The 20,102-nt window shown below is 42.2% G+C and overlaps 1 protein-coding gene across 1 annotated transcript in view; it reads left to right on the top strand.

Annotated features, from left to right (window-relative positions):
* Positions 1 to 20,102, top strand: part of FLT1 (fms related receptor tyrosine kinase 1) — a 114,494-nt gene that overhangs the window by 61,384 nt on the left and 33,008 nt on the right. The window contains exons 12-15 of the mRNA XM_040543904.1: positions 3,591 to 3,699; positions 9,593 to 9,883; positions 14,550 to 14,696; positions 19,752 to 19,883. Of these exons, the coding sequence (XP_040399838.1) occupies positions 3,591 to 3,699; positions 9,593 to 9,883; positions 14,550 to 14,696; positions 19,752 to 19,883 (679 nt within the window). The remainder of the gene's footprint in view (positions 1 to 3,590; positions 3,700 to 9,592; positions 9,884 to 14,549; positions 14,697 to 19,751; positions 19,884 to 20,102) is intronic.

Raw genomic sequence — 20,102 nt, forward strand, 5'->3', positions numbered from 1 at the left:
ACATGTATCTTCCTAAATAATTTTCCGTTAGCCAAAGATAAATCCAAGGGGGTGAGGAGATTATATTTTCATTTATTTCCTAGTTAGCACAACAATCTCTCAATGGAGCATATATATGCACAGAGGCTTTCTAAGAGGCAGGTTACCAACTGTTTGCTGAAACATCCATTTGCTTCACTGCCATCAGCTGGAGCAGTGGCAACCCTCTAGCTAAGCTACTATGGGATGAGAGAAATTCAAGCAGACACTCCAGGAGAACCACCAGACTGCCCTGCCTCCAACCACAAAGACCACGCACACTGCTTTGCACTTTGTGCACACTCCCCCAAGTCTTTTCCTCATCACTTTCCACCATGAGCAAATCTGTAATTTCCTCTTCCATCTCAGAGTGTCTGCTTTATGCCTCTTTTATTTGCTGGCAGAAGCAGCAGTGTGTGATTCACTTCCCCAGCCCCTGGCTCTGAAATGAGCCTGTAGCCAAGTGCTTCAGCTGGGATAGGTGTAGGAAGGAGGCAGAAAGGATCAAAGCTTTGGTGGTAAATGGGGTTTGTGGACAGAGGAGCAGGTTCAATGTGTCAAACACGCCAGGAAGGATTTCTTTCTCTCTCTCTGATCATAGCAACTGGATTCAGACTTTTTGTGCATTATCTGGTTGCAAATTATCTGGTTGCAAATCCATGGCCTGAAACTCTGTTGCAAAGAGAGACAACACAAGGCTGTGAAGACTTTTTCTCTTGCTTCTTTTGCAGCAATAGATGTATAGGGAAACCACACAGAACAACAGCTATATAGCTGATCTCAACAGCTATAATTACTCAATAAACAGAAGCATGCCAGGCTTAGTTTTGTATACACCACTTCTCTGGTAGGTTTTGGCTGGCATTCACAGTGCAGAACACAGACTGCACCACTGGAGGGCTCACGACTTGTTCAAAGAAACGTTATCTTATCCTTATGACTAATTTATAAGCTCAAAGATTTACGCAGAGACAATTTGTCTCTAAAATACTCTGTTATGTTGCAAAGTCAGTCTTGCTTTTTCTAGACACTGTGGCTACCTCTGTATTAGTCAATAAACATAGCAGTGGTATTGCGCTAGGGCCTGTGTTCATTGCATTTATCTCCCTTACCCTTCAAAGATGGTGCTTACATGGAATTGCTTGTTGGGAGTGATCCTTAGACTGTGCTAGAGGATTACTTGGGACAATGTAAGTTGGTCAAAACCAATGCAATGTTGGGAACAAGGTAGCAGTATAAATCACTGGATTTCAGTGCCCAGGCAAGTCATCTAGCATCATTTAATATACAAGTAAAAGTAAAATCTATTAACACTCGAGCCAGTAATTATAGTCAAGCTGCTTGAGTACGATTGCAAGTGATATTCTCAATGTAATAAAAGTGATAATCACATTGTAGTGGGCTGGAACAGTAAAATTCAGATTTTTTTTTCATTAAAAACTAATACATGACAATGTCAGGACAAAATAAACTTTGATACCACCACCACCACTAATAATAATAATAATAATAATAATAATAATAATAATAATAATACAAACCATTAAAGTAATTGTGGGAGTAATAACTGACATGCATTTTTCAGGCTCAGAAATAGTCTAGTTCTTGGTATAGTAGGATCAAGACAGATGTCCTGGAGTCAGAGAGGAAGAGTCTCATTCTCCTTCAGTGTGCATTTTGGGTCACAGGTCTTTGCTACCTGGGCAAAGGCACTATGAGGTAATGTTGAGTAACATAAGAAAGGATGCTTCTGTTGTGGAAAGTCTGGGATGGCAGAAGCAGTTCCTAGCCACCCACGTTAGCCCTCTGGCAGATGTTGTGGGACTTCCTTCCATTCCAAGTTAGCGTGGATGAAACGGCTGCAGGAATCCTGCCTCTGGTCCCTGTGTCCACACTTCATTTAAAAACTGGAAGGAATTCAAAGAGAATGACGAAATACAGGCAGGGCTGAACCCATGCTTTATAATTAGGAATTCATAGAAGTCAGCCTACTGAATTTAGCCAAATTGTATGAAATTTTTTAAGGGCTATAATTACCTATCTGGTATTACTAAGCTTCCTTCAGAAGAGCCAAAAAGGTAAATTAGAAAAATTCTAGCTGAAAATGAGATGCAATTTACTAGCAGATAGGTAGCTGGCCGTTGGCACAGATTAACAGGGTAGAGGTGCTACTAGCATCATTTGTTGTTTTGATGTGGCCATAAGGCAGCTTTCTAAAACAAATACCTTGGCCAAAATTAAATGACTTGCCTTCACTGTGTTTGCTTGCATACGAGGAAAAGTATTAGACTTTTTCAAACAAATAAAGTTTTTGGGAAAACAGAAGGTCTGTATTTTTTAGGGGTACAACAAGTAGTTTGGGGAGTGCCATGAAGTCTTTGAGTAAGAGGCAGAAGCAGCACAAATTCTCAGCCAGTACTTATGTAAAAGTGTAGATAACTGGTCCTTATTTAGTACTGACTCACATTCTTGTGGTTGTCTCTGAGCTGCAGCAATCAGACAGACTTAAAAGAACGTATTAATTACACAGAAATTATTCTGAAGATTTTTAGAAAAGCCAAACAGTTTCAAGCAACAGGATTCCATGGCCACTCAATTTCCTTTCATCATTGTCCCAGTTCTGACCATAACTCCAGTCAAAGCACGTTTTGCCAAAGAACTAAAATGGGGACAGGAAGACAGAAAATTGAGTTACTGTTGTATCTGAGAGCGTGTCCTAATGTTGAGCCCCCTGTGCATGCCCCATGTCTCAGCTCCATATCAGAATGACACCTCAGCTGCCTGTGCGTAACTTTCTTCTCTTACTTAGTGCCCAAGACATTAGACCATGGCTTTCCATCACCATGAAGGTATAACTCTTACCATTACAGTGTTTTGTTTTGTTTTGTTTTACTTTTTGTCCTCTGGCCTTCCAAAGTCTCATCTTGCAAGTTATATCACTTTGTGAGAATATGTGTGAACCTCTTAAGATGGTGCTAGAGTGCAATGTAAAGAAACCCAACATATTATTACTTAATAATAGAAGTAGTAAATCCAAGAAGAGGAGATAGTCCAAAAAGAGGATGAGTAAACTTCTCTTTTGCCTCTGTCATTTTTCACCTAACACTTACAGGAGAAAATGAAAGAGAAATCAAATGCATGTAGTGCCAAACCTTTTTTTCCCAGTGTTATCCAACTGCCTGAGGCATTCCTCATCTATTCCCTTTACAGTCTTGGCTGCCCTACAGGCTGGTCATCTCCTCAGGCAGACCACATTGTGTCATGTTTAATGTTTTGTAGCTTATCTTCACATCAGCACCAAGAGATAAATCAACCTGAGAGATACATTCAAAGATTTTTGGCTATGACAGCTCTGATAATATAATGGTCTCTCAAGGAGCTTATTTCCTGTTATTCTTCCACCCTTTCCAAAACTTTATGTGGTGATACCTCCTTTAAATAGCTTCAGTGGTGCCTGTCACTGAATGAATGGAGAGACTGAATCATAGGACTATCAACTTAGGAAAAAGAGAAGGGAAGCTTTAACTGAGCTCGTGATCCAACGAGAGCTGAACCTCTTCTTTCTTTTGCAGACTGCCAGCACTCTTGTTGTAGCTGAAGCCAAATCTTCTGGAATCTATAGCTGTGTGGCATCCAACAAAGTGGGAAAAGCTGAAAGAAATGTCAGTTTTATTGTAACAGGTAAGATCTATTCCCCGCTAGAGCCAAACATGCTTCATAGTCCTATGATTATAATTGTCAGGCTGTGATGGCATTTTCATAGTCCTATGATTATAATTGTCAGGCTGTGATGGCATTTTCATATCCCAAAGTTTGAGACTTGTTTTAATATGTGCACGTATAAACTTATCCCATGCCTATTGGTGCTCCTGAAAGGGTTTGTCACAGCAGCTGCTCTGGATTTCTAAGGTCACAAAATTTGGTGAATGACTCATGCCTTCATCAACTATCCCAGAATGACACTAATTGCTCCCAAATATAGCAACCTGTACTTCCTCCTTTTAAATCACCTAGACTCTGCAATCATTCCATATGTGCAATGGTACTGTATTCTCACACACCAGCATCATACGTGACACTGACTGTGTCTACAGCCTCATCCTGCTCCCAACCAGGAGGTGTCACAGCTCACTGCCCGTAGCAGTGCCAGCATCTACAGGTACCAGAGGAGGAAGGCCAGGAGTACCTGGGCAGCCTCTCACAGCTCTCAGGGACTATTTGTAGGTAGAAAAGTGGCAGGGTGCAAGCTGCAGAGTTTTGTTCCCTTTTCTGAGAAAGATGCCCTTGGATGGGATTTGGGCCATGACACCAAGAAGGCTCATCGTGTTAGCTGTGCATACGAGCATTTTTCCAGTTATTTATCCATCACTATGTAAGCATTTGCAGGTTCAGAAACAAACAATTAAATGGTTTAACTTCAGGAATTACTGAGGAAAAAAAAAAAAAAAAGACAGGTTTAAGAGAATAACTATTGCAATATTTAGAAGCATAATGTCTGCAGATGCCAAAACAAAGGATTTGTTTTCTCGTGTAAGATTTATTTTTAGTTTTGTTTACAAAGCAGTAGTTCATGGAGCACTTAGGCTAATGACAGCTTTCAGAATAGGTCATTAAAGAAATGAAAACCATTCAGAAACATGAGAAAAGAAGAAAGGTTAAAATATTCTGATACCTAATTCCACAAATCACAATCTTGAAGCCAAAGGGAAAAGTATTTTCAATGTATCTGTTTTAATTTTTGCTGGTTCTCTCATCTGTTTTTCTTGTCAGTCTCCTGCTTATCATTCTGATGAACAATGTTAGTGAAACTCGTACTGTTACTACAGGGAGCTATCAAGAGAGAATAGACAAACACTAAATTTGGTTTAAAAAAAGGAGGAAGATCTCTCTACACACACACATACACACACACACCATTTCGTGGACCAAAAATTATATTTTTGAAGTGTTCTGGCTGTAATAATACACCTCCACATTTAAAAAGTCCCAATTATCTATAAATATGGAAATTCAGTACCAAGCAAGAGAAGTAGTCCTTGAAATGTAAACAGATAAGCGTTGCATAGGCGGGTTGTTTGTTAGAACACAGAAACAAGAAGAGTAACTCCATGTTCTGTTAATGGATGTGACAAGAACATTTGCCAGCTCGAAGACGACTGCTGCCCCAGCTCTCAAATCACAGTTTTGCTTTGGTCCCTGCCCTTACATTGTGTCTGCTTGAACAGAAAGGTTAAAAATGACACAATTCTACATAAATTAATGTGCCAATTGAGTCGTATTCTTATCTTCTTGTGAGGACTTCCCACGTAGCTTTGAGCAGTCACTGAGACTTACTCATAGAGGTTGTTGCTCTTTCAATATGATCTTGTCTACCTCTTCCTCCTCAGTCTTCGAAACATAACAAGGAAGAAACCAAATGAAGCTGAACTTTGATTTGCAGTACGCAAATCTCCCCTTCAAAGTTTTGGATATTTTAGTGTTGTGACATGACGGAGTTAGTTTCCATTCTTAGATCTCACATTCTCAGATCCTGACCAGGGATAGAAGGAAATCCTTCTCCTTGATACCAGAGCTTGCATGAGAACATGCAGAATATTATGACTTTCCTTTGAAGACTTTGGTATTGGCTGGTGTTCAGAAAGAGGAGTGGCTGCTTTATTATGGCTTGGAAATTCTTAACATCTTCACTGGTGGCAAACTTTCTATATAGGGTGGTGATGTTGCAATGCATTTGTCCTTTTAGTTCCTGGAGCTGAGCACTTCAATTGTGTGACATGGAAAGTCCTGTTCATCCGCTGATGCTCAGTTGCACTGACTGAAGGCAGCTTGTTTAAACAATACTGTTGTTTTGTTCTTGCAAAAAAATCAAGTCAGACTCATTTTTCTGTTTTGTGCACATAACGCATCAGTTGACTGCGTGGTGTAATCATAATTTTCCTCTGTCAGGCTGAGACCAAACTGCTGTGGCTGGATAACAGCCTGTGTTTCACGTCAGTGAAAAAAATGCGTCATTTCTCCAGCGTTCATTCACTAAATAACATGCTAAAGAATTAAAAAACGAGAGACCCTAATGATGATGGATGTGAACAAAATGGGCGGGACACTGCAGAGTATTTTGTTCTGATGAGTTCAAAACCAATACTTCGGGTCTTGGGTGGCAGCCTGGGGTTAGTTTATGTTACATTATTGGGGCTACTTGGTGCCACTTGAAGCCAGCCTGAACCACACAAAACCAAGTGTAAGAGCAGAAAGTGTCTAAACAGAGATGGTGATCCCTTATAGGAAGAGGAGCTGCTGCCCTTTGTAAGAGGGATAGGACATAAAGGATCCCAGAGAGCAGATGGAGACATCCCTCTCCTTGGAGGCTATATTGGTTAGGCTGTGCCTTGAGGATGAGGAAAAGTGCATGCTCCAGTGGAGCAGCTGTGCTGGTGTGAGGAGTCTCTTTTCTATAGGCTGAAACCACTGGGAAGGTGTTGGGGAAGCAAAGCTCATCTCAGCAAGCCTAGTTTTGCAGTCAGCCCCTTCATGGAAAGGCAGGTGTAAGAACAAGAAAGTGTAGCAGAGATGACCCAGTAACAACAAGCACTTACTTTTAAATTACTGTAAATCTCTCATAATTTTTAGCAGCTCAAAGTGCAAGTTGCATGTGGGTTTAAGGGAGGTTTGAGGGTGGTATAGTTTTGTACCCTGTGCCTGAGGGTGTAGGACAAGAAATCCATGGGCTCTGAAGTAATTTTTTCCTACTGCCTTTTTCAGATGAAGGTAATTTTGGGGGTATTGACACACTGACCTATTTCTAAAGCCAAATCTTCACTCAAGGTACAAAAGTAGTCATGAGCCTTATGTACAAGTGACATGGAAAGGTGATTTCTGAGTTCTCCTGCTTGCTGATACTGAAACAGTCCCTGCAACACCTTTATACCAAATTTAACTGTGATAGCCCCACTCCCTCCAGCCTGCCCCTTTCCCTACATTTTGGGCTGTTTTGCTGGCACACAGCAGGCCCATGGGCGTGTTTGCAATTACAGAGGGTGAAACAGGAACAGCTCTGCCTTATCTCCCTGGTTTCCCAATGTCACTAAGCGCATTTTATTTTGAGATTCCTGATGGCGCTTGGCAAAGATAAACAAAATCTTCCATCAGGAAACCTGGGAGCTATTTCCACAGGAAGCTTCAAATCACTAAAGTAAATAAAACCCTTTTACATTATTCCCAGCTATGTTATTTAGCTAGCCTGAGACTGTAACAATTGGTGAGAGGTGTCATATATTAGGGGGCTCATAGCCTTTAAACAAATGATTCTTTCAGAATCCCGTGCATTTTGCTTTTGTCCCTAGATTTATTCAGAAAATAGTCTTTCTTCACAGACGACACATCTAGGAAGAGCTCCAGACCTGACAACATGGAAGTAGTTGCAACTATATTTTTCTGTTGGCACGCTATCATTCTATGTTAAAAATAGATCACTTGCCTCAGTCCCAGGGGATTTTTAGTTCCATCTTTAGAGTTTTGCTTGGCTCTTCCTAGATTTTACTGAGCACTGGCACCTGTGAAAGCCAAAAATTATCAGTATTCTAGGCCAGTGCCCTGGCTTTCCCAATACATATCAGAACAATTTCAGATACACTGTAGGTAAGATGCATCACTTTCTTAGATCAAAACTTTGGACTTGGTTGGATTTAAATGTTCCTGAATTCAATGTTTTTCAACAAAATCAAGCATGGGATTCGCTTCATCTAACTTAAGCATTAAAGTTGGGTATCTAAGCCTAAACTGGTCATGCAAGAACACTTCATAATTAATCATGAGGGATCGGGATCTCTGGAATTTGACTCATCTGAAGACAATGGGCTACACTGCTTTCTGGAGGTACTTGTGTCATTCCATGACTATAAACTTTTGCCCGTACACAAAACTAGTAGATGTCTGCATTTTGAAGTTTTATGTTAAATATGCTGTACCCCCTGTAGGGAAAGGTTTCTTTCATTTTAGTGGCACTTCCAATTGACACATACTGAACTGAAACCAGAATCTGTTTCCACATGCCCTTCCATATCAAAGAGCATGGTGATGGTAGTCACTTATAAATAAATTAATTAAAGGCTTTTTATAGTTTTCTTTGCCAGAAAGAGGAAAAAAGAGGACCACGATGAAATATAAAAGGAACAATTCATCACAAATCCAGTATAAAATATTAGTATTGGGGATTTAGGGAGTCAGAAGAAGATTTCTAGTGGATTGGTCAATCAATGAAAGAGATTACCGAAAGAGGGTGTGGGATGTTGTTCTCTGGGGACATATTCTTCACCCTGCCGCAGTGACTTTAGGCCTGAAGTGACACTGACAAATGTGGAGCTGAATGAAAGTCTGTGTTGAGCTGTTCATGCTCTAAGAGACAAGAAAAGAAGGCATAATTCTCACTTATGAAGGATGAAACCGATCTTACAGTCTTGAGGCAACTTCACAGCCAAGTGCCGTAGCAATTAGCAGTGAGAGAACAATTGAAAATGGCCAAAGCCGATTTCACTGGAGGGAGAAGGAAATGACTTTATCAGAATATTGGCTACAAATAAACCAAGAGAGGTTGCATTCTAGGAGAAAAACTTGGAAGTGTTTTCTCTTGGGAACTCGCTTCTACTTTCACTTAGGTCAGCGGCATGGCTGAGCCCCGGTGAAGAGGGCCAGGAGGTGGCCAGGAAGGCCATGGGTCCAGGCCCTTCCGAAGGCATTGGAGGCTGCCGTAACATTGCATCCAACTGCCCATGTGTCTTTGCAAGTCAGGCTTTTTACGCTGTTGGCTAAATCAGTTCCTGCCTGAACTATCTGCTATGCAAAATCCTTGTTAAAACTCAAGTCGTATTTATGCTGAGGAAATGGTTGGTGCAGTGGCCCTTGATTTCTCTCAGGTGATGTTACTCACCTATATTTAATGCTAAGCAGTCTGCATAGAGTGATCTTTTTCTTGACACTGCCTGCACTCAGCTGGCACCAGGCCAGAGGATATTGATTCTGCTTTCCTCTTGGGTGGCTGATACGCTTGACGTGCATGGAGTAAATACCTCTGTTCCGAGGGAAATTCAGGCACGTAACCACATATTCCATAATTTCTCTGAATTTTAAGCACATTAAAAAAAAAAAAAAAAAAAAAAAAAGACATCACTTGTCTGACTACTCATAAATAAAAAGAAAACAATATATCCAAACATGATGAGCTGAGACCAGAATTTCTGTCTTTTTTCACAGTCCCAGCATGCTGTCTTTAAATAATTCTGCTTTTGGTACCTTGCCCCAGTCTGTCTTAACTTGGCATAACATTTATCCAAGCTCGATACTTCCAAGAGCAGCTTCAGTTTACACGAGCTGATGTCCAAGCCCAAGCGTCTCGTAGCTCTAAGACAAATTATAAGAATAGTTGGAGCCTAGCATATGAAAGGAAAGATTAGAGACTTCAGCAGGAAGACAACGACATTGATCAGTTCAAAGGTTTCCTGATAAAGGGGAAAATATATGCCATGTTAATTTTGGCTCATTCATTTCAGATAAACTAAAGGGTGTTCTTGATTTTTGACAGATGTACCGAGTGGATTCCACATTAATTTGGAAAAAATGCCCATTGAAGGAGAGAATTTGGTATTGTCCTGTTCGGCCAACAAATTCCTGTACAAAGACATCGCTTGGATTTTACCGAGGACAGTCAACAACCAAACGAAAGCAAGAAGGTCCCTCAACAAGGAGTACTCCATCACCCTCACTCTGACCATCAAGAACGTTTCCCTGGCACACTCAGGCACCTATGTCTGCCGAGCAAGGAACATATACACGGGGAAAGAAGTGCTTCAAAAGAAAGACGTTACAATCAGAGGTGAGCACTGCAACAAAAAGGCTGTTTACTCTCGGATCCTCAAATATAAGAGCACAAGGAATGATTGTACAACACAAAGCAATGTAAAACATTAAAGGACTCATTAAACAGTAACAGGTGTCTCACATCATCTTGATTTTTTATTGCTGTTGCTACCTTTCAGGCCCTGAGGTGGTGCACATTCCCCCATGGGTTGGACATAGGAGGAATAGCAAACAAAATCATATCGCATGAGCTTCCAGTTGAGTTCAGACGGGTGTTTTCTGCTTTGACAAAGCACGTGGAAGCTGGGGTTTGGAAGATCCCCTGTGCTACATTTTGCATGTTGTTCTTTTTTCTCTCTTGCTGTGTCTCCTACTGAGCGATCAGGAAAACTTTGGATCAATCTTTTCTTCCACTTTGATATCGGCCTCGTCAAAAGTGTCAAAGCTGAATAAACTGATTAACTTAAAAAACTGCTGTTTCAGTCAACAACGGACATTTAATAAGTTAACTTTAATGTGCAGAATGAGCACAACTCAGTTTGAGATTGACTGGACTATATATTTTTTATTTTAATCTGATCTTGATGGACTTATAAATATTACCTGCTGAGCAAGTTCTAATGCTTATTTATTTGAAATTATTTTCTACACTAAAGTACATTAATCTTAAAAAGTATCTTCTAAAGGAAGTATGCAGGGAAGAAATAAAAATGTTGATATAATGCACAGACCTATAATATCATTTATAATAATGATGATTTAAAAACTGACAGACGTGAACTGTGTTTCTCCAAATAAATCCAGGTAGATTTCCAGTTGCTGTGTTGGTCAATTTTTAAAGTCAGTTCTGCACTAATGTAAAAAGCTATTGATAAAAAGCATGAGTATTGTTCCTGGACTGAAGATACAGGAATTTGTAATGTTGTAATTATTTTATTAAAAGAGAAATATCCCACTAACATGGCTGACAAGGTTGCAGCCAGCACAGTGAGAGGTTTAATATTTTTTTTAAAAACAGAGGTTCAAAACTGAAGCCATTAAAAATATTCATTGCTTTTGGTATCAAATGACAATTGGATTTATTATGGGGATTAAGAACCAACTAAACTGCTGAAGGAGAATTAAGGGCAACCTTAAACTTCCTTGTGATTGTTTCCCTTTTTGATTCCTTCGTCACGATTTTGCTATGAGATGTTTCTGTGTATTATAAATTCTGTATAAGGAAGAAGTTACTATTTTTAATAGATCTGATAATTTTATTTTTTTACAATACATAGCTTTTATTATTTTTGGTTACATTTATGATTGATCATTCATATAGCATTTACATAAGCCATAACAAAACAGACCGTAGTGACCAAAATAGCTACAGCGAAGGAACAAAGTGGCTGTGCTTTTAAAATAGAGGGTGACAACATGACAGTTTCTTGCGCTTGGGAACTCACCAGACTATTTCCTCCTTTAGGTATCGAGACTGTGTCCCACGGCTAAACTTGTCTTTCACGTGGGAATTGCTTTTGTCAAGTGTGAAAGGGTAAACAATAGCATTTCCCCATAATGCCAGCTTCATGGAGCCTAAAATGCTTAGAAAACAATTGATAACCTGGAAGTTGTCAGAGTAAAGAAAAGAATAATCATTTATATCTTGAAATGTCACCTATAGCCTGCTTGTATACAGTAGCTCTTTTGTTCATTATTAGTGTGATGGCTTCCAGAAACAATGTGTTCTTGCAAAGGGACCTGGGTCTCTTTTTTTCCTAAAATACGCCTAAAAAGCAAGCGAAATCATTGGTGATGGCTTAAAAATGGGGCAAATGTGCTCTGTAGCATTTGCAAGTCTTCAGAAGGATCACAATACAGAATCCCCTTTTTGACGAGGCTATTTTGTGAGAAGACATTTGATGGCAAGGTGGGCGGTGATGACAGGACGTTCTGAATTTTCCATGGCCTTGGGAGCCAGAGTGTGATGACTTGTAGCAGCCAGTTGCCAGGCAATATGACTGTGGATCAAAAAAAAAAAAAAATTAGGCCATTAGCCTGCTCCTCCATGAAATGGTTGTGAATTGCAATGATGTGCATTACTGCTGGGTGGACGTCCTGCCAGCCTGGTCTTGACTGGTGCTCAGAGGGCCACGCTGTGCAAGGACGTTCTGAAATCTCTGTGGGGCCACCTCTATTGGGAGGCACAGAGAAAACTCTCTGGAAAGCAGTTCTCAGTGGCCAGATAAAGACTACTGTCACTTTTGATGTCCTCAGAGGATGGGGGAACCTCAGTGGTTTGGGGAATTTCTCTGCCTTTTGTTGTGTAAAATATTATTTAGGGAGAAAGGTGTGAATTATATTTCTTTCTTTGTTTTCCTTTTTTTTGTGTGTTAAAATTAAAGCTTGTATTTATATTTTTGTACTGGTTAATAAAAGTAAGTGAACAAACAACATAACAGTAACAAAGGGCAAAAAATGGACAGAATGGGAAGTATACCCCAAAATGAACAAACCTTAATGTGTTCTCCCCTCTTGCCATTGATTGCTTTTGGAAATGGAAATCCTCCCCCATACCACCCCGGGTCTGCTGTGTGCTGTGACGTTGGCGCCCCCTTCTCCCTTCTGTGACCTCTCGTCACTGCCCTGGGCCAAACTGCCTACAATGAAGTTCCCTGGGGCAACTGAGAGCAGAGTCTGGCTCTTGGCACCCAACCCTGAAGCTTTGGGGCAAGCAGAGCAGGGAGGCAAAGCCTGTGTTTGAAACTCCCACCCCATGGCTACGCTGCAAAACTGAGCAGGAGAAAGCAGGTGGCTTGCAAACCTAACCCTCAGGTTAAGAGAGTCCTTGAAAAATCAGCTGATTGCAGCAGAGAAATTATTGGAAGTATGTGAATGGTGACTGGATCTGAGTTTTAAGAAAGAAAGTTTTTAATATGAAAACCCAACTTTAGTGTATGGCTATAAACAAATTAAAATTAATCACAAATAACTCATGGAATGTGTGGTTTGCCTTTGTTTGTGTCATCTTGTCTGCCTTCATTTTGGATGTCTGGGCTGGGGTGTCCATCATTTATTGCTGGTAAATGCAAAACATGGGGCTCTTCTCAGCTTGTGTATGTGTGTCAAAAGGTGCCTGCTCATAGATAGGTTAGAAGCATGACAAAGCTTTTAGTTCTGCGGGGTTCATGCACACTTTGTAAGCTGGTGGTGCGTAGGTGCTTAACATTTCAGGAGAGCTTTTATTCACGGCTGGTAACTTAATGATTGTGAAGATGGAAATGTCTTATAGACAGTCTTTTTTTTTGTGAGAGGATAGAGTATAATCTTCCAAACACAGAGTGTCAGAAATTTAGCCGGTATTATACTTGAACTTGGGGTATTGATATCTACTGCAGTCCAAAAGAAAAAATCTGCAAGGGGAGTTTTTTTTTTTATTATTACTTTATTTTGTTTTATTTCATATTTTACAATGTGTGTTAGTGACTACTAATTCTGGCAGCATCTTTGAAAGGAAAACTTGCAAATAATTCAGTTCTTGCGGGGCTGGGGAATTCAAGGGAATCTGCAGTGCATCTGCATCTGTGAGATTGCTCAGGAGCTCTCTGGATTCTCCACCACTGCTTTTAAGGAAACAAAATACTAGAAAGGATCGTGTGAGAGTTGCCAGTGTGACAGAGATGTGTTACCATATAATGCACATAAATGCTGCAAGTACCCTGGTCTTTGTCAGAACGCCTTTCAGCCCTGTATGAAATGGGGGAAGGAGTGGTAAAGTGCTGAAAAGAGGATAAGAGGGATTTGCTGTTTCGCATCTTTCCGGGATGACTTTGACATGATGTCTAGAGTGTTTTTGAAATGCCCTTCTGCTCAGCCCTCGAGCAGAAGCAGTACAGATGAGCCGCGCTCCCAATATTCACTGTCACTAAATGTCATGGATGTGTTTTATTGCATTGTGTTTGCCTGGATTTTGGTAGATTAAAGTGAAACAGGAGCTGCGTCGCTATGATGCATGGTGTGCTAGCACTCAGCTTCGGCCCCTGCCATGAGGGTTTCCAGAGTCCGTGGGCTGCTGGAGGACATGGGTACATTTCTCACCAGAGCAGCTTTGGCAGGCGAGCAGTTGTGTGGTTTGGCCAGGCCTTGGTGTGCTCAGCCAAATATGTGAGACGCAGAAGTGGAAGAATTTGTGAAGACGTTGGGACATGTAACACAATGCTTTTGTGCTCATCGTTTCTCATTTTAGGCTGTGTGGGCTTACTGAATGCAATTCATAAATGTGTTCTTTAAAGTAAGTAAATGATAAAATTCACATTCCTGGGTATCATGGTGTGTTGTGCAGTGCCATCAGTGATGTTCTGCTGCAAGGGTGTCCTGCTGATTGTTGACAGTTTTGGTCTCAGGGTTTCCTCCTTCTGATGTTTTCATAGAAATGTGGTGCTTTTGGTAAACCAATGTGGTTGATAATGGAACTGAGGAAATCTGTTAAACGAGGTCAGTGTTGGGTGTTTGTTGGCCATCACAACCTGCTCCTGCTGAGTAACAGGAGTACTCAGCACACACCGAACACAAAATGGAACAGTAAATAAGATCTGTGAACAACTAACTAGCAATCTCCAACATCAGTAAAGGGCGGGTAGTGAGGATAATTTAGTCCCCACAGTTACAGGAATGTAAAACGGAGGTGTTGTTTTGTCTCGTAGCTCAAGAGGCACCAGCCCTGCTGCGGCAGCTCATGGATCAGACTGTGAACACCAGTAACTCTGCCATGTTGGACTGCCAGGTTCATGGCATCCCTGAGCCCCAGATAACCTGGCTTAAAAACCATCAGGAAATACACCAAGAATCAGGTGAGAGCTCTGTATGTCTCCCCACCTTGTACAGACTTTTTGTTGTGCCCTGTGTGCTTTCAGAGACCATCTGCACTCCAAAATGTCAACCAGGCTGGAGGTGTAGACACAACAGGTCCCTGTGGATTCAGAGGGAAAAATATAGATACTAATATCTCATTTTACATCTTGGAAGAGTCATCTCCAGAGTATCTTATTTCTCTTCATTTACTATAGAGGGAGCCTAAAGACCAGGTGTCTTGGCCAGAGTACAGATAGGCAGGAGAAAGTTAAGCTTGAGTGAGGTGTACAAGTACCAGGGGAAGCCTCTGGTCAAGCATGCAAAGTTTTTTCTAGATTCACAGCCTAACTGCCAGGCTAATTCCATCTCTGGGGTCCCTAAAATTGAAATGTGTCTGCCTGAACCAGGGGAATCCAATGTTTCCTGCAGCAGAAAGGAACAACTTCCCAGGTGACATGCTGCTACTGCAGGAAAAAATTGGGAGATGTTTTCTGCTGTGTCCAAATTAGCTTCAAACATCAGTTTATGCTACTAAACTTCCAGCTCTGATATGGAAGTGTTCCTTGGAGATTTCAGGTGGAAGTGAATGATGGGGGGAAAAGGAAAACCTTTCTCATGCAAATTCATGCACGTTCAAATCAGGAGCACACAATGAGATCACGTTACGGGCTCAGCAAAAATGGTTCAGGAGGTTTGGTCTGTAGAAACTCGAATCCTGTGTAGTCTTAAATACCAGCATTTTAGAAAATTTATATTTGAGGTTCTGTCCTGCCTTGGAAATTACTATGGCACTGTTGTGGTTTAGCCCGGCTGGCAGCTAAACACCACACAGCCATTCGCTCACCCTCCCCCCTCCCTCTCTGGGATGGGGGAGAGAAATGGGAAAGTGAAGCCTGTGAGTTGAGATAAAGACAGTTTATTAAGACAGGAAAATAATAATAACAGTAATAATAATAATAATAGTATTAATAATAATAATGTGTACGAAATAAGTGATGCACAATGCAATTGCTCACCACCCGTTGACCGATGCCCAGCCTATCCCCAAGCAGCCGGCCCCCACCTCACCCCGGCTAGCCACCCCTATCTATTGTTCAGCATGACGTCAGATATTATGGAATACCCCTTTGGCCAGTTTGGGTCAGCTGTCCTGGTCCCCTCCCAGCTCCTGCTGCATCCCTAGCCTGCTCGCTAGCAGGACAGAGCGAGAAGCTGAAAAGTCCTTGGCTTGGTGTAAGCACTGCTCTACAACAATTAAAACATCAGCATGTTATCAGTGCTCTTCCCATCCTAATCCAAAACATAGCACCCTACCAGCTACTAGGAGGAAAATTAACTCTGTCCTAGCTGAAACCAGGACAGATATCCACCCCTTATTCCATACCATTTATGTCATGCTCAGGTTACACTCTTTCCAATACCTTCTAATTAATCACCATTTTCATCTATGATATATAGCAATCATGGTAGTGATGACATACAGTATTATATGATAATTAACATACTACAATTCAACTCATGGGCTATTCTCACCCGGTATTAGGTCCCCTTGAGGTACACACCGGACCTCCCCATTCTTTTGCATTACCCACCAAGTGCATCCAGGTCCTTGAGCAAAAGCAATCCCACGAATGGGCTTGCCTTTTCCTGAGGGAGGAGTAGCCCAGACTGTCTTACCCAGCATGTTTCTTACGTGCACTACAGGAACTTTATCCCCTTCTACAGTGCGTAACAGGTTTGATTGGGCAGGTCCAGCTCGGTTGGCAGATCCTCTAGTATTGACTAACCAGGTGGCCTTTGCCAAATGTGTATCCCAATTTTTGAATGTCCCAGCACCCATTGCTTTCAGTGTAGTCTTTAACAGTCCATTGTATCGTTCAACTTTCCCGGAGGCTGGTGCATGATAGGGGATGTGATACACCCACTCAATACCATGTTCTTTGGCCCAAGTGTCTACAAGGTTGTTTTGGAAATGAGTCCCATTGTCTGACTCAATTCTTTTTGGGGTGCCATGTCGCCATAGGACTTGCTTTTCAAGGCCCAGGATAGTGTTCCGGGCGGTGGCATGGGGCACAGGATATGTTTCCAGCCATCCGGTGGTTGCTTCCACCATTGTAAGTACGTGGCGCTTGCCGTTGCGGGTTTGGGGGAGTGTGATGTAATCAATCTGCCAGGCCTCTCCATATTTGTATTTCAGCCATCGTCCTCCATACCAAAGAGGCTTTGACCGTTTGGCTTGCTTAATTGCAGCACATGTTTCACAATCATGAATAACCTGTGCTATAGTGTCCATGGTCAGGTCCACCCCTCAATCATGAGCCCATCCGTATGTTGCATCTCTACCTTGATGGCCTGAGGTGTCATGGGCCCATCGGGCTATAAATAATTCACCTTTATGTTGCCAGTCCAGGTCCACCTGAGCCACTTCAATCTTAGCAGCCTGATCCACCTGCTGGTTGTTTTGATGTTCTTCAGTAGCCCGATTCTTGGGCACATGAGCATCTACATGGCATACCTTTACAACCAGGTTCTCTACCCGGGCAGCAATATCTTGCCACAATGCAGCAGCCCAGATGGGTTTGTCCCTGCGCTCCCAGTTGTTCTGCTTCCATTGCTGTAACCACCCCCACAGGGCATTTGCTACCATCCATGAATCAGTATAGAGATAGAGAACTGGCCACTTTTCTCGTTCAGCAATATCTAAGGCCAGCTGAATGGCTTTCACTTCTGCAAACTGACTCGATTCACCTTCTCCCTCAGCAGCTTCTGCAACTCGTCGTGTAGGACTCCATACAGCAGCTTTCCATCTCTGATGCTTTCCCACAATACGACAGGACCCATCAGTGAACAGGGCATATTTCTTCTCATTTTCTGGTAGCTTGTTTAACCTTAAACAAAACCTGAAGCGCATTCAGGAGACATAACAACAAGAGCATGCTGGTCTGAGTATCCCAAGGATATTCAACATCTTGGAGAGCTACCGTAACTAGCTCGGGGGATAAGAGGGTGGTGAAGGAGGAAGGGAGAGTGAACAGGTAGGAAAAAATATCTTCCCCTGTCCCCTCCACAGATTGGCTCCCTGATGAAAAAAGGCAATAGGTGTAATTGCTAATAGTTTCTGAGATATGGTTTCCGAAGTATAGAGTCGATGACAGTGCTGAGTACAAATACCAGGTTAGAGTCATGACCAGAAATCTCATCATTTCATAAGCCATCGTTACACCACACAGTACCATAACAATCTTAAACCAGGGCCCGGAAAGGATAAACAGCATGACAGGGAGCACATACAGAATGTAACGTGCTATAAAACTCAATTTGGGAAACAGGCACAGCAGACTTGAGATTAAGGCAATCAACATTGTGACTAGCAACTATTAAGCAGGTCGAATACTTATACCAATTTTAGTTTAACACACTCTGGTCAAATCTGTCGATATCTCAACCCTTCAGGCCCCACGTTGGGCGCCAAAAGGACTGTTGTGGTTTAGCCCGGCTGGCAGCTAAACACCACACAGCCATTCGCTCACCTTCCCCCCTCCCTCTCTGGGATGGGGGAGAGAAATGGGAAAGTGAAGCCTGTGAGTTGAGATAAAGACAGTTTATTAAGACAGGAAAATAATAATAACAGTAATAATAATAATAATAATAATAGTATTAATAATAATAATGTGTACGAAATAAGTGATGCACAATGCAATTGCTCACCACCCGTTGACCGATGCCCAGCCTATCCCCAAGCAGCCGGCCCCCCCCTCACCCCGGCTAGCCACCCCTATCTATTGTTCAGCATGACGTCAGATGGTATGGAATACCCCTTTGGCCAGTTTGGGTCAGCTGTCCTGGGTCTGTCCCCTCCCAGCTCCTGCTGCATCCCTAGCCTGCTCGCTAGCAGGACAGAGCAAGAAGCTGAAAAGTCCTTGGCTTGGTGTAAGCACTGCTCTACAACAATTAAAACATCAGCATGTTATCAGTGCTCTTCCCATCCTAATCCAAAACATAGCACCCTACCAGCTACTAGGAGGAAAATTAACCCTGTCCTAGCTGAAACCAGGACAGGCATGAGTAAAGGCAACAGGAAGAACTCTGCGTATTTGTCAAAGTGAGTTGCAGGCATGCACAGACCTCCAACACAGTCACTGAACTTTATATACAGCCAGATTCTGTGAAGTTTTACCACTACCACATAGTTGTAGTGTGCATTATTCACACTGTCGTCTAGAATGGATGTTATGTGCTTAACTTGGGCATAATGCAACACATGAGGTTAGGATCCAGGAAGACATTTCTACAGGGTAGGTCAGAGCACTTTAGTTAGCTGCCTGGAATAGATGGTGGGAGTACACTTCAATGGGAATGTGGTTCGGATGGAGCCAAACGCACAAGTGTGTACTTGACTGCACATTTCCTGGCTATATCACTCCTGAAAGGCGGGCTGAGGCCAAATCTGCTGCCTGCCCCTTCCTTGCTTGCTGGAATATCATCCAGGCTGGTTTAAGGTTTGACCCAGCTGGAATAAGAGAGGTGTTGAAAACTGCAGGTAACTCCCATGTTTTAGGGTACACCTCATGGGACCTCTCCTTGCATTAGCTGGGGTCCTTCTGAGAAGGGGCCCAATGTCCCCTGCCACACGAGCAAGTGAGCTGGGGCTTGGGAGTGCTCAAAGCTGTAGCTGCTTCTGCAGTGGAACTGCTCCTGTGAGTGCAGTGGTAAGCGGTCAGACCACGCATTTTCTAAAACTTGGAGACATGATGAGAAGCTTGCTTGGAAGAGTGTCCAACCACAGTGCTAATCAGTACACGAGATACCAACTGCTCCCAGGTTAATTCCCTTAGGCTGAGCTTTTTCACTCACACAAGTGCTTTGTAAACACTAATTTCCAAAAGGTTCCCAAAGCTTCCAAGCATATTTGGCTTTCTTGCAGAGAACACTGCGCTGTACAGTCTGCAACTCAGATTTCTTTTGGGAAAAACTTGAAGCAGATATTATTACACAAGTGTCTGTTTTTGTTTATCCCCTGGCTACCGCTCATTGCAAAATATTTCATTTCACAGGAATAATTTTAGGGCCTGGAAGCCGAATGTTGTTTATTGAAAGAGTAAAAGAGGAGGACGAAGGACTTTATCAGTGCATAGCCACCAACCTAAAAGGGTCTGTGGAGAGCTCAGCGTATGTCACAGTACAAGGTAAAGGTGCATTACGTGGGAAGAGCAAGCTTGCCCGAGTGATGTTCTTGTTCTGGCTGGAAAGGTGGTGGGGTATGACTTGGGGAGCATGTGGGGAGCTCTGAAAGCAGCAATCTGAAGGAAGTCCTAGCAAGGGAAACGTACCAGGTTGGAAAGGAAGCCTAACAGGAAATGCTAACTCAGAGAGTGTTTACACTGACCTAAAAAGAAGAATTGCTT

Source organism: Cygnus olor, chromosome 1 (assembly GCF_009769625.2).
Source record: "Cygnus olor isolate bCygOlo1 chromosome 1, bCygOlo1.pri.v2, whole genome shotgun sequence".
In the NCBI taxonomy this organism is placed as follows: domain Eukaryota; kingdom Metazoa; phylum Chordata; class Aves; order Anseriformes; family Anatidae; genus Cygnus; species Cygnus olor.